General features: G+C 30.2%; 2 protein-coding genes across 2 annotated transcripts; both read left to right on the forward strand.

Annotated features, from left to right (window-relative positions):
• Positions 1–957: 957 nt before the first annotated feature.
• On the forward strand, positions 958–2,386 carry LOC120575784 (probable leucine-rich repeat receptor-like protein kinase At1g35710). Its single transcript, XM_039830169.1, has 2 exons — positions 958–1,453; positions 1,518–2,386. Exons 1-2 carry the CDS (start codon positions 958–960, stop codon positions 2,384–2,386), a joined length of 1,365 nt encoding a protein of 454 aa, XP_039686103.1.
• A 663-nt stretch (positions 2,387–3,049) lies between these two features.
• LOC11434360 (MDIS1-interacting receptor like kinase 2) lies at positions 3,050–4,653 on the forward strand. The gene is made up of 2 exons (XM_039832970.1): positions 3,050–4,062; positions 4,211–4,653. The coding sequence occupies exons 1-2, from the start codon at positions 3,504–3,506 to the stop codon at positions 4,534–4,536; spliced, it is 885 nt and encodes a 294-aa protein (XP_039688904.1). The 5' UTR covers positions 3,050–3,503; the 3' UTR covers positions 4,537–4,653.
• The last annotated feature ends 11,429 nt before the right edge of the window (positions 4,654–16,082 follow it).

Below are 16,082 nucleotides of genomic sequence, written 5' to 3' on the forward strand. Positions count from 1 at the left end.
ATTAGATACCGGGTCTTAAATGGTTAATACCTCACCATTCGAGATGGTTTTTGTGGACTTTTTTTTATATCAACTATCTATTTTTCCTATCATTTTTGCTATATATGCTTAGGCTTAAATGTTATTTTGGTCCCTTAAGTATTTTTCCTATCATTATATGTATTTTTTTTATATTCACCGAGGCATAAAACAAATTTTAATGAATGTAAACTTTTATTTATAAAATCGAATAAAAAAATTGTTTATTGGCCTAAAACTGCATTTTAATAGTTTTACCCTTGGACTGATCTTCATTCACACATTAGTTGGTCATCCAAATACATTTTTTATTCCCCTAAATAAACATTTATTATCGAATGATTAATTGATTTATATCCTCCAACATCATGATGAGTTTTCCACAAACTTTTTTCAAATGCATTAATGCCATTTAATATTGATTGAGTGGAGTCATGATGAGTTTTCCATGTTAATTCCACACTTAAGAAATTGCTTTGCTGGTTGTTAACTCGTGAAACTGCTTTGTGATGACAATATTTGACTTCCTTGCATGTACTAATAATGATTGGTTGACTATTCATTTGACTAAGAGTTGGTTGACTGAGAGGCTTTGTTTCTGGTATTCCTCTTGTTCGGCTTTGATTGGGTGTTCTAAATAAAATTTTAGTTGATTTTTTCATATTATTTTAGTATTTGCACTTGTTTTTTTGTGGGAGAGACTTTTTAATTTTATTATCGCTTGACTTGAATACTTCTTATATTCAAATTTTTATATTTGTTTGTATTTTTCTAGGAGATTTCTCCTTTTTATAAATAAATGACTTTAATCACCCTGGCTGAGCGTGTATAAATATCATCCAAATCTTTCGTTAAGATGCATGCATTCATAATAAGTCTCTTGTTCTATTATATTTTTGAGTGATTGAATTTACTTTCATTTGTGTTTAAATTTTAAAAATGACGGGCCTTCTTTTGTTCTTTTGTGTGTTTGTAATGGTTACATCACCTCATGCTGATGCAAAAAACCAAGGCAACGAGGCAGATGCTCTTTTAAAGTGGAAAGCAAGCTTTGACAAACAAAGCAAGGAAATACTCTCTTCATGGATTGGTAATAATCCTTGTAGTAGTATTGGACTAAGTTGGGAAGGAATCATATGTGATAATAACTCAAAATCTATTAACAAGATAGATCTCACCAGTTTTGAACTAAAAGGTACACTTCAAAGTCTCAATTTCTCATCACTTCCAAAAATCCAAAAATTAGTTTTGAGAAACAACTTCTTCTATGGAGTTATTCCATACCATATTGGTGTAATGTCCAATCTGAACACTCTTGATTTTTCACAAAACTACCTATATGGCAGCATTCCCAATAGCATTGGTAATCTGTCAAAACTCTCCCATATTGATCTTAGTGAAAATGATATCTCTGGAATTATTCCATTTGAGATAGGTAGATTGAGGAATCTGACAATACTTGATTTTCATAGCTGCAATCTCTATACCAATTTCAATAGGAATGTTGGCCAATATATCAATTCTATTGTTATATAACAACACACTTACTGGCCATATTCCTCGTGAAATTGGCAAGTTGGTCAATGTCAAGGAGCTATATTTTGGAATGAATAGTCTTTATGGTTTCATTCCTCAAGAAATTGGCTTTCTAAAACAAGTCGGTGAACTTGATTTGTCTGTGAACCATTTCTCAGGCCCAATCCCTTCTACAATTGGAAACTTGAGCAACTTACGACATCTTTACCTTCATAGCAGCCATCTAACTGGTAACATTCCTACTGAAGTCGGAAACCTTTATTCCCTTCAATCATTCCAGCTGTTAAGAAACAACCTCTCCGGGCCAATCCCTTCATCCATTGGTAACTTGGTCAATTTGGATAATATTCTCCTTCAAATAAACAATCTCTCTGGACCAATTCCTTCCACTATCGGAAACTTGACAAACCTCACTTGGTTACAGCTTTTCTCAAATGCATTAAGTGGCAATATTCCAACTGTAATGAACAAGCTTACCAATTTTAGAATATTGGAGTTAGATGATAATAATTTCACAGGTCAATTACCACTCAACATTTGTGTTAGTGGAGAGTTAACTTGGTTCACCGCATCCAATAATCATTTAAGTGGTTCAATCCCAAAACAACTTGGAAGTTTGTCAATGTTATTACACTTGAATTTAAGCAAAAATATGTTTGAAGGAAACATTCCTGTCGAGTTTGGCCAATTAAATGTTCTTGAAGATCTTGATCTTAGTGAGAATTTTTTGAACGGAACCATTCCAGCAATGTTTGGACAGTTAAATCACTTAGAAACATTGAATCTCTCACATAATAATCTTTCTGGTACCATTCCCTTCAGATATGGTTAGATGTTAAGCTTGATAACTGTAGATATATCGTACAACCAGTTGGAGGGTCCGATTCCAAGCATTCCAGCCTTCCAGAAAACTCCAATTGAAGCACTGAGAAACAACAAAGACTTGTGTGGTAATGCCTCTAGCCTAAAGCCTTGTCCAACATCCAGCGGAAAACATAATACTCATAAGACTAACAAAAAGTTGGTGGTAGTTTTACCCATCACTCTAGGCATTTTTTGTTAGTGTAAGCCCTAGAGGCCAATAGTTTATGTTAAATAGTATATTTCGGAATCAAGATAAATAAACATTGATCTATACAAGGGTGACACTATCTATGCCTTGAGATCAATGAAGATATTGAGACAAAGGAGTAATTATACACATATGTGTTATCATGAAAGGTTTCGTCAGATCACTTGACATTCTTGTCACTTGGGTAGCAATGATGTGTTGCTAGATACCGCTCATTGTTTATGGTATTAGATATTAGATTTAATATCATTGCCAACGTGACTAGAACCTAAAGGGTCACACACAAAGAACAGTCAAAAGAGATATATATAAGTACGACTTATATAAAGGGTGCGCTTAGTAAATAATGCTAATGATTTAGCATTATTTGCTAAACTCGTATTGGGCTTAGTGAAGTCAAAAACGAGTTTGACTTGCAAAGCACATAAGGAGTTCTATAAATAGAAACCTAGTGCAATAGTTTGCGGTTACATTTTTCCTTGCAGAAACCCTAGTTCTCTGACTTCCGTCTTCTTGGCTAGCACCGAGGTTTTGGAGGAGCACTGTTCGTGTGGACTCAATAGAGGCTCTGCTGTTTGCTTGGCTGTGATCGAGATTCCAGTTCGCATATTCCACCGATCGTTTTCAGACTTTCATTCTAAGGTAACAATCGAATCACTGGTTCAAGTTTCAATTCGTAATGATCCAAGGAAAGTAAATCGAAATTTTATTCCGCTGCTTATTCTGTTTATGTCGATTTACCTTCATTTTTTTGTTAGCATTATTTGTTTATGGTATCTCATATTATCTATTTCGAACTTCAAACAAAAAAGAATCCAAGGTTGCAGAAGAATCACACCCTGAAAATCTATTTTCAATATGGAGTTTTGATTGAAAAATGGTGTACGAGAACATTATCGAAGCCACAAAAGATTTTGACAACAAGCATCTCATTGGGGTTGGAGGACATGGAAGTGTTTACAAAGCAGAGTTGCCTACAGGACAGGTTGTAGCTGTGAAGAAACTCCATTCATTACAAAATGGAGAAATGTCCAATCTGAAAGCTTTTGCAAGTGAGATCCAACCTTTAGCAGAAATCCGACATCGAAACATTGTGAAGTTATACGGGTATTGTTCACATCTATTGCACTCATTTTTGGTTTATGAGTTCTTGGAGAAGGGTAGTCTGGATAAGATTTTGAAAGACGATGAGCAAGCTACTGTGTTTGGCTGGAATAGGAGGGTGATTGCCATTAAAGATGTAGCTAATGCTTTATACTACATGCATCATGATCGCTCACCTTCAATAGTTCATCGCGATATATCCAGTAAGAATATTGTTTTGGATTTGGAATATGTGGCTCATGTCTCAGATTTCGGAACAGCTAAGTTTCTTAATCCCGATAATTCCAATTGGACCTCTAATTTTGTAGGCACCTTTGGATACACTGCTCCAGGTTAATATTCTTCCTTATTAATAGACTTGTTTCTATACAATTGTTCATCATAATGATTTTGCAGTTTATCATTTGTACAAATTGTTTACATTTCATGATTTCTTTTAACCCTTTTTTTCAAAATGATAATTCTTAGTGTTTGTTACAGAACTTACATACACAATAAACGTAAACGAGAAGTGTGATGTGTATAGTTTTGGAGTATTAAGCCTGGAAATACTTCTTGGAAAACATCCTGGAGATATTGTATCTACAATGTTGCAATCAAGTTCTGTAGGCCAAACAATTGATGCTGTGTTGTTGACTGATATCTTGGATCAACGACTCCCTTTTCCTACTAATGATATCAAGAAAGAGGTGGTATCAATTATAAGGATTGCATTTCATTGCTTAACTGAGAGCCCACATAGTCGCCCTACAATGGAGCAAGTTTGCAAGGAGATTGCAATATCAAAGTCATCTTCCAGGGGTTAATCATGTACATGTTATAGAAAGGGATGATTTATCTAAGGAATAAATTATAGCTAAGTCTCAATGTTTTCTTTTCTTTCACTCAGATATTTGGAGGTAGATAATGTATTTCTCTGTTGGTGTAGCTTTGTTGTATGAGTTTTTGTACTGATTTTAGGTTCTTTAAAAATAATATCATTACTTTTGTATTGGTAAATCTCTCTTGAACCTATATTGTATTGTAAAGTCATAACATTTTGCTTTAGAAATAATACCACTACTTGTCTTTTCTTTTTGTATTGGTCAATTTCTTTAGAACCTATTTAGGATTGTAAATCATTTTAATTATGTTGATTTTGAACTATTTTTATTTTATTGTATGTGAGTGTCCATACGGTCCCCAATTTATATCACAATGCTATCAAAAGTAGATTTAGACAAGTGATTATGTGATATAAAAGATAACCTTGTAATTAAGTTCTGGAAGAGGACACATATGGCACTGAAGAAGTAGAAGAGAAATAATGTGATAAGAGATCAAAATAATGTGAGACAAGAGACTTTAAGCATCCAAAGATAAAGAATGATACATGACGTTTTGTAAAAAAGTAGATCCGAGACAATTAGAAACATTGTTGTAAAAAAGATAGGGCTTATTGCTTTGAATAGGACAGTTGCATTGTTGGACAAAGTAACAAATCTATTAGAAACATTTTGAGATAGTAGAAATAATTGAGTACCATTTGTGCAATCTTATTAACTCTTCCTTCACCAGTGATAACTAACATGAATAGGTATGACACCACCTTTTACCATTAAGAGTGATTCCACCTGATCTCCTTTGGCAACTAAAGTATAGGAAAGTAAACACTTGGATCCATGTATTTTGATGCTTCCAATTCTCTAAACAAGGCAATTGCTTCCAATACTCTAGTGGAAGCTCTCTATATATCGTCTCTGAGTCATGGTGATTCAGAATTCTATGTTTTTAGTATTGTTTATCAGTTATTTTTACATTCCAACTTTAAGGTGAAGTTCATTAGGAGACAAACGAACATAGTTGCTCATACTTTAGCTAGGGCGGCTTGTTCTTGAGCTAGTAATCATATTTTTTATTCTTATCCTTCTTGTATTGATTATTGGTAGATTAATGATAATGGTTAACTTTTCTTTGGTCAATATATATATATATATATATATATATATATATATATATATATATATATATATATATATGGGGTTTGCTAACTTGACCAACAAAAAACATGAAAGTTCAAGTTAGCAAAAATGCACATTTTCATTTGGACAAAAATATCATTCATCTTTATTATTTAAAACTAATAGCTTGAGGGTTACTTCAATAATTTACATATTTGTTAACTTGCATCAATTTGCTAACTTAAATCCACTTTTATTTTGTTACAAATAGATTGAGGGTTACTTTTGTAGTTTTCATTAAAGCATATTTGTTAACTTGCACCATTTTGCTAACTTATACCCACATTTATTTTATAACAAATAGCTCCAGGGATATTTGGTAAACTATCCCTTACTTTAAATTGGTTTACATTAGTGGATATTGCTTTTTTTTGTCCAAATAAAAAGGTGCACTTTTTCTAACTTGGACCTTCAAGCTTAAAACGAAATTTAATAAATGTAGTTGTTTTTGTTTATACATGTGGACTTTTATTTATAAAATCAAATAAAAAAAATTGTTTATTGGTCTTAAACTTACATTTTAGTAGTTTTACCCTTGGAATGATCTTTTTTTTTTGAGCAAGCCCTTGGAATGATCTTCATTTACACATTAGTTAGTCATTTAAATAATAACATTTTTTATTCCCCTAAAACAAGTTTTATTATTGAATGATTAATTGATTTATCTACTCCAACAGCATAATGAGTTTTCCACAATTTTTCTAAAATGCATTAATGCCATTTAATATTGATTGAGTGGAGTAAATGAGTACTGTTGTAAGGAGTATCCATGTTAATTCCACATTTATAATTGCTTTACTGGTTGTTAACTCGTGAAACTGCTGACAATATTTGGCTTCCTTGCATGTACTAATAATTATTGGTTATACTCGTGAAACTGCATTTTGAATTTGAAAATTTGTGTTTTTAGGTCATTCTATTTAATAGGAGAGTGACTGCTTTCGTTGTCCTTTCTATTATTTCCGTGAATGCAACAAGCATGTTTTTGCATAAAACGTGGAATTATAGTGTTGATAAATTTATCTATTTTGTGTTGGCACTAATAATGATTTGTCGTGGAATTGTTTAACGATTGGTTATTGAGAGGTTTTGTTCCTTGTCTTTCTCTTATTCGGCTTTGGTTGAGTATTTCTGATAGGATTTTAGTTGATTTTCTAATGGTATTTTAGTTTTCGCTCTTGTATTTTTTTGGGAGGGACATTATTATTTTATTATTGCTTGACTTGAGTATCACCATTAGAAAAAGAAAACTTAGGAAGGAATATTAGTGACGAAAATCTCTTACAAATCTTTGATCGCAAAATTCAGTGACGGAATTAGAGAGAGATTTCACGTTTTCCCTCTCTAAATTTTCCTCACTAATTTTTGCTTGTTCATATATTCAAATTTTTATATTTGTTTCTACTCTCGTTAGATATTTATCCTTTTTATATATACACTAGCGGAATGACGAGCAATGACGTGTCTGTCTTTTCGCTATTTTTATTATTCTAACGTGTGTAAATTATCAACGATATTTTATATAAATATTTTGATATAGATTAAAATTATAAGTATACATATCTTTAGTCAGAAAAAAGTATAAATACTTTTGTCTTTCAAATATAACAAACTCAACAAATATCTATCTTTTATTTTTTGGTTACAAAATATTTATATTTTCTAATTGCAATGATAATATAACAAAAATTCTTATCCTTTTTAATAACACCAACAATATAACATTATTATATAAAAATTTGTTTATTAGTATAATTGGAATAATAAAAGAACTAGCCATAAAGGGTTATTTTCTTTATATATAGGTACCGTTTGGCCAGGTTTTTTTTCGGTTTAAAAGCTACTTTAAAATAAAGTTAAAATAAAGCTCTTTAAGAAAAAGGCTAAAGCTGTTTGGTTTTTTTATTTTTTTTTAGTTCTAAAGTTATTTTTGAGTTAAAAGCTGTTTGGAAAAATATTGTACAAAACTTTGAATTTATTATTTTTTGGTGGTGTCTGGGTTCGAACCCGGGACCTTGCATATATTTATGCATTGTCTATAAATAAAAAAAACTTTGAATTCATTATGAATTAACATAATAAATAAAAAAATGTCTAAAATATTTTTTGAAGGGAAAAAATGTTTAAAATATAAAAGATATATTTTTACCAATACTATATTTACTCAATGACGTTTATTTTGTGTAACATGAATACAAATTTGTACAATATCTTTTCCAATTATACTCTATAACAAATTTTGTTATAAGAATACCATATTTTTAGTGTTGGTCAAAAAGATAAGAATTTATATTATATAATATTATATTTGTTACATTGCTAGTGTCATTGAAAAAGATATGTTTAGTTTTTTTAATAAGAAAAAGATATGCATAGTTTGTTACAATACAAATGTGTAAATTATATATAAGTATAATTTTTTTAGGCAACTACACTTGTACTTTTAATTAAAATCAAAATTTTATAAAAATAATTATACTCATTACACAACACTAACAAAAATTATACGCATTACCATAACAAAAAAAAACAGAAAGAGGAACATAAAAACGTCTGTGTGTATTTCCGTGGTTGAAGAAAGGGAATAAAAATATTCGGTGTCATTCATTGACAGCGTGAATACAAATATTTGCGAGGTTGTGATGATCAAAAGATAGTGAAATTAATATATAAGTGATAAAAAGATAATAAAATTCCTTAAAAAAATAGATAATAAACTTAAATGGAACCTCATTAAAAAATTAAATGGACCAGTTAAAAAAAAAATAATAAAATAGAAGAAAAAAACATATTGAAAAAATAAAACAAAAGGTTGCCGGCGGGAGTTGAAGAGAGGTGCTTATGAAATAAATTTGGGAGAAATAGTTTTTTGAAGTAGCATTCAACAATTTTTGGTTAAAGCTCATTCCATTCAATTTTATGCATTCTAAAAAAAGTACTTTTTTTCGAAGGTACTTTATTGATATTGTGTTTGGCCTAACTTCTCCTTAAAAACGTAGAAAAGCTGAAAAAAAGCCAGGCCAAACGGTACCATAGTATTGATAATATATATTTGACATAAAAAAATATATCTATACTATATATAAAGAAAATAGCATGTTTCAGCTCTTTTGGGTTGACATTTTCTATTTTCAAAATTACCCTCAACTTTGAATATAAATAGCGATATAACAAATAGATAAGAGTAAATTCAAATATTAAAATAAAAGTGTAACAAACACAATATAAGTATATATATATATATATATATATATATATATATATATATATATATATATATATATATATATGGGATTTGCTAGAACACACCCACTAATTTTTATGTGGGAGTGTTTTAGCAAGTTATAACTAAAAAGTTAATAAATACACCTTAAGGTGTATGTTGCTATAACACATCTTCTAACAAAAACAAGTGGGTGTGTTCTAGCAAATCCTATAGGCATTTGCTAGGATACACCCACTTAGTTTTTAGAAGGAGTATTTTAGCAAGTGAATAACTAAAAAGTGGTTAAATAAACCTTAAGGTGTAGCTTTGCTAAAACACTCCCACATAAAAACTAGTGGGTGTGTTCTAGCAAACCCCATATATATATATATATATATATATAAAGAAAACTAACCCTTTCAGCACACTTTTGGGTTGGACTTTTCTTTCCAAAAATACCCTTAATTTTTATTTTTAATTTTAAATACAAATAACACATGTAACAAATAGATAATAATTTAAGGAGAAAACTTACACACAATTTCTTATGGATTGTTCTTACTGTTAGTCAATTATAAAATAACACGTGGATTACTAATCCATGTCACTAATCGTCTCCGTTAACCCTCTTTTACCTCTGTTAACCACATCAAACTCACAAAAAACTAGCACAAAACAAAAATCCATGTTACTTTTCTAACAGCCGATTTTATGTTGTGCGTCTGTGTTGCTCCCCTCAATACAACCGACAAAGATTGCCAAGTATTTTCATATCCCTTCCACAAAAAACAATATTTCCATATTATTTTATTACTTCCACAAAAAACAGTATTTCTATATTATTTTATTAATATAAGTTACTCTTTCTTAGCCTTTGATCAATTGTAACAAACGTGAGCAAAAAATAATGGTAAAGATTGGACTTTAAATCCTCTAAAAAAAGATTAGTAACAAACATGAACAAAAAATAATGTTAAAGACTGAACTTTAAATCCTCTAAAAAAAGATTAGTAACAAACAAACGTAGCAAAAAATATTGTTAAAGATTGGACTTTAAATCCTCTAAAAAAAGAGTAGTAACAAACGTGAGCAAAAAATAATGTTAAAGATTGAACTTTAAATTCTCTAAATATAGATTAGTGACAAATGCGAGCAAAAAATAATATTGTTACGATTGGACTTTAAATACTCTAAAAAAAAGATTAGTAACAAACAAGAGCAAAAAATGATATTAAAGATTGGATATTAAATTTGCTGAAAAAAATATTAGTAACAAACGTGAGCAAAATATAATGTTAAAGGTTGGACTTTAAATCCTTTAAAAAAAAATTAGTAACAAACATGAGCAAAAATAATGTACAAGATTGAATTTTAAATCCTCTAAAAATAGATTAGAACTCAAAATATTTTAGAAAAAATTTGTTAGCTATCAATCAGTTTCCGGGAGAAGAACATAATTTGTTGTCATTTGATGAGGCTGAAAGGGATACTCATAACTTATTGCAAGAGGAATTCCTAAACACAATTGCTTAAGGAAATATCCCACCACATATTGCAAAGGTAAAAAAAGGTGCAGCTTTGATGTTGTGAAACATAGACCTTAGATATGGCCTGTGTAATGGGACACGATTATTATGTCGTGGTTTTTTTGAGAATATGTTGGATGTGGAAATCCTAATAGGAAGCATTGCTGGAAAAAGAACATTATTGCCCATAATTAAATTAAAAACAAATGTGAGTTCAGGACTTCGCTTTGTGCTTAGTAGAAAATAGTTTTCCGTTAGACTAAGTTTTACTATTACCATAAATAAGTCACAAGGACATACCATTCCCAATGTCGGAATCTATCTTCCACGACATGTTTTCATGCATGGTCAATTATATGTAGCTTTATCAAGAGAAGTTTTTCAAAATTCAACAAAAGTTCTCATTAAAGAAGGGAAAATAGAAAGAGAAGATGAAGACTTTATAAAAAAAATATAATTTTTAAAGATATTCTTTTATCGTAATCATAATCATGTTTCGTGCGTGAGTTAACTATTTTCTTTCTGACTAAAAGCACCCAAATTTCACTGTCAATCAAATTTAACGCGGTGATTGAAGAAAGATAAAAGGCCGATTGATTATCCCAGTAAATTCACATAAATTAAACTCTTCGAGTAAGTATTTCAACCATGAAAGTTCTCAAGTAGTGTGGGTCATGGCATGATACTCTGCATTTGTACTTTTTTTTTTTGAGAGATCTCTGCATTTGTACTTCTTGCAACAATGTACTTCTTGCAACCAATAAAACATGATAACCTAAAGTGGCCCTTCTCTCACAAACAAGTATGTACCCTTCGAGCAAAAAATCTACGACGTATTTAGAATAATAAGCTGCGAGAATAATCGTAGTTGTGACTTTCCCAATCTTGCATTATTATTTAACATTTCACTCCTACAATTTTTTTCTGCATTTTGACAAGAATGAAGATGGATTGTAGGGTGAGGGGTTAGCATACTGATTTTCCTTCTTCTTTCCCTTTTATTCATCTGTATTGGTGCTTTTAGTCAAAAAGAAAACCAGCGTGAGTTAACTTACGCTGGTTATAATCTGTAAAAGTTAACTCACGCAACGTGACTTAAGTCATACGGGGGTAATGCGGTATTTTCAGTTGGGATTTGGGTTTGACCAAACTCAACCCAAACCGACCCATGGACATCCCTATTGATTAGGATCTTTTGGGACTTGTTCTACTTTATTATATGTTGGATTTGTGTTGAGAACCATGTTGTTTTATTTGATGTAATCTGAGAATGAATTATGATGTTGAAACCAAAAGATGATTTTGAAGATTGTTGTTTACTTCTGATGCGAAACTTTAGTTGAAAAATATTATATGCATGTTTTAGAGTTAATGACGTGACACCTTAAATATAATAAATATAATATAATTATGTGTTGTATTTATATTAAATATTAATAGTAGGATTCAAGTGTGCTACAATAACATTTTTTATTCCCCTAAAACAACATTTATTATTGAATGATTAATTGATTTATCTACTCCAACATCATGATGAGTTTTCCACAATTTTTACAAGGAGTATCCATGTTAATACCACACTTATGAAATTGCTTTGCTGGTTGTTAACTCGTGAACCTACTTTGTGATAACAATATTTGACTTCCTTACATGTACTAATAATTATTGGTTACACTCGTGAAACTGCATTTGAATTTGAAAATTTGTGTGTTTATGAAATTGCTTTGCTGGTTGTTTCTGTATTAAACATGGAACGATATAATGTTGATAAAATGAACCTATTTGTAGGGGTTGGTTGATCGAGAGGCTCTGTTTCTAATCTTTCTCTTATTTGGCTGTGGTTGAGTGTTTCTTATAGGAGTTTAGTTGGGTTTCAGATGGTGTTTTAGTTTTCGCTCGTGATTTTTGTCAGGGACTTTTTAAATTTTTTATCGCTTGACTTGAGTACTTTTTGTTTGGCATGTTTTTATATTAATATTGTTTGTATTCTTGGACTCAGAAGGATGATGGAGAAGAGACGGGTGATTAGGGGTGTTTGTAAAGTAGTGCAATTTATCCGATCTTAAGATAAAATCATGTTTAGTTCATTTGGTTTTGAATATCCAACTGAATCGTTTTTGAATATCTAAATAATAAAATTATAATTTTGTTTAATGACAATTAATAACTTTTTTTATCAATATTAATATTATAAATATATACCGTAAAATGATACGTTTTGAGGAAAATTTGGCACATACTATAATAAAAATTAATATTACCAAATGACAATATTTTATAATGTGTTTTTTTTTTTATATAAATGATTTTTTTTTTTGTTACAAAAATTTTAGGGTGAGGGGATGGCGCCCCAGTCCAAGGCAGGGAAGACCTTTGGTCTCAAAGAGCACTTACAAAGGTAATTACATTTACCTCCCTCCAAAGGCACCTTTTATATAAATGATTGATTATGTTTGAAGTATATGAAATAGTAAAATAATGGATCAAGTTAAACTAATATGTAATATAAAATAAATAAAAACCAATAAATAACATAGATGAATGAAATATATCGTAACAATGAAATAATAAATAACTTGTCCAAAAAAATGAAATAATAAATAAGTATGTGTATGTTGTTTAGTTTGGTCTGATTTGGTTTTTCAAAAATTAATCCAAATTCTGATATCAAGGGTTTTATAAAAGTATATTCAAACATATTCGATAATATTTAGTTTTGTGCATTTTTTAATTTAATATTTTTTAGATTGACTTGCGGCAGAAAGGAAACCTAGTTACTACCTTAATTATGATATTATACCATTCACCCAAATCAATACTCAATACTCACATGAATCAAAATCTATATACTCACATAAATCAAAATCTATATATATACTCCATTGCTCATTTAATTTATGGTAACAATCACTTCATACATAAAAAAAACTTACAATCACTTTATACATAAAAAAAAACTTACAATCACTTCTACAACAGGGCATAATTAATCAGATTTTAACTTTTAATTTGTGGATCTTCAACAATAGCGGGTGTACCAAAGCTATTATCAACATCAACAAAAGTTGGAAGTACACCAGTCATCAAGCCATGTCAATAAGCTAGTAAAATAATCTTATAAGCTCGTGAGAAAGATTTGTTACCAACATGATCAACGATTTGTGGTCAATGACTTGATGATATCTTACATCGAGCGGGAGATATTCAAGTCATTTGATGATGTTGATATTATTCGAACATTCATCGCAAAGAGGTCTCAGAAAGGACATTTACCTCCTAATTATATTTAAAACACTATTGACAAGTTATGTTTCATCTCTCTTATTTCAAATTGTACTTTTATCGATAAAATGATGAGCCTCTTTTATTACAATTTAAGACTATTTAATATATTATGTCGCATGTGAATTTGCGATCAAATTTTTTCCTAGGCTCGATAAAATTCCTAGCTCGCCATTGCTTGTACCCTTATGACACAAGTTAAAGAGCTATAAAAGAAAAGGTTTAATTACTCTTTTGGTCCCTTAACTTATTTTTTGGTTTCGTTTTGGTTCCTTAACTATTAAAAGTTTCGTTTCGGTCCCATAACTTATTTTTGGGTTTTCTTTCGGTCCCTTAACTATTAAAAGTTTCGTTTTGGTTTCTTAACTTATTTTTTGATTTCGTTTTGGTCCCTTAACTTATTTTTTGGTTTCATTTTGGTCCCTTAACTCTAATACATTCATCCTAACATAAAGAACCAAAGTGGTTGACGGAGGAAGAGTTAAGGGACCAAAATAAAACCAAAAAGTAAGTTAAAAGACCAAAACGAAACTTTTAATAGTTAAGAGACCAAAACGAAACCAAAAAATAAGTTAAGGGACCAAAAGAGTAATTAAGCCAAAAGAAAATAAACAATAAAATTGAAAGTATAAATATTTAAAGTTTTGTAATATTGAATACACAATTTTCAAATATATAATTCTATCTTTAACTTGTTAACTTGTGCGTTAAGGGCACAAGTTAACATTTCCCATAAAAGAAGGATCTTGCTAACAAGTATCCTAATGCCATCTCTAAAGAGAGAGTCTTAAACATTTAAGACTCGAGTTCTTCCTCTATTTAGCACCAAGCTAAATAAGCCCCACCATTATGACATCAATTAATTGGGTGCCTATAGAGATGAATGTTGTCATAGTCTCTCTCTCTCTCTCTATATATATATCTCTCTCTCTCTCTAGCTATTAACTAATTCTCTTTCTTAAAGGGTAAACATGTAAAACAATAATAATTGTCAACAAAATTAATTCAACAATCAACTATCTTAATTCCAGTGTTTTTCTCAAAAGGGCCCTATAATTAGCAGGGCCGTTCCAATAAAAATGGAGGCTCGGCTGTAATATTGAAAATGCCCCCCCCAAAAAAAAATATTAATGATAATTTAAATAATCACAAATTAACAATAAGCATTATTTTTATTTTTAATTGTTTTGTTGAATTTTTGTTGTTGATAGATGTGTGAGTTTGGCCTAACTTATCCATTTACTCTTTTATTTTTGTCAAATAATAAGTGTTTGATTTTTTTTGGTATAAACCGGGTATCCTCTGCAGAGACTCATCCCTCGACCCAGGACCTTGGTTAAGCTAGAAGAGACCCGTTCCATCGCATCTAAGCACTCTTGGGTAATAAGTGTTTGATTTGAACCTACATAACAAAAGAAATAGTATCCTACATACTAACAATTATATTCATACCCCTGCAAATAATTGAGATCCCCATAAATTGAAGGCCGACTCCGTAGAACGGGCCTGATAATTAGGGACGAAGGTAGTGATTTTTTTCTCTATTCAATTATTATATTATTGTAATAGTAATAAAATAAATTAAATAATACTGACAAGTGTTATATTTAAACTATCAACTTTGAATTTTCAATGACAGATTATTTTTTAGTACATCAAATAATTTATTCATTTAAAGTTAAAAAAGAAATCAAGTGTATGTAATTATTAATATGATTTTTTCATAATTTATAATGAAATTAATTCAATATTTCAAAGTTATATGATTATGAATGAATAGATAAATTATTGTTAAAATTTAATGATTTATAATTATTACTAGATTCGTTAATACCGTGTTGGCGGTTGAATCCACCCCTCACATTCAGGAATTTGTTAGTTTCATATCTTAGTCATCCTTTTGATTGACATGGGATTGTGTGGATTCGAAAGAGTCGTTAATGCTTCTTTTCGTTGTTGTAGGGAGTTGATTGTACGTGATCTGATTTCGTGTTGACGATCGATTCATTCGCTAAATTATCGTCCCGCTTGGTATTCACAAACGTTTATCGTTAATATGATGTTCGTTTGTTAGAATTGATTAGGGTTGAATCCACTGTGTTGTTCTTTTTTATTGTATTCCTGTTCGAGTTGATTCACATGGATTGTTTGACTCAGGTTTTATGTAATTTTTTTCTTTTTTTAATAATATATGAGCAAATTACAAAATATCATAATAGGGTGCCAAACTTAGTTGGACAAATTCCTTTTGATGTCATTTGACTTTGACTTATAAAATAAAAAATAAAGGTTAAATTGGTTATATGGTCTCCTAACTATTTTTTTTTAGTTTCATTTTG

Source organism: Medicago truncatula, chromosome 1 (assembly GCF_003473485.1).
Source record: "Medicago truncatula cultivar Jemalong A17 chromosome 1, MtrunA17r5.0-ANR, whole genome shotgun sequence".
In the NCBI taxonomy this organism is placed as follows: domain Eukaryota; kingdom Viridiplantae; phylum Streptophyta; class Magnoliopsida; order Fabales; family Fabaceae; genus Medicago; species Medicago truncatula.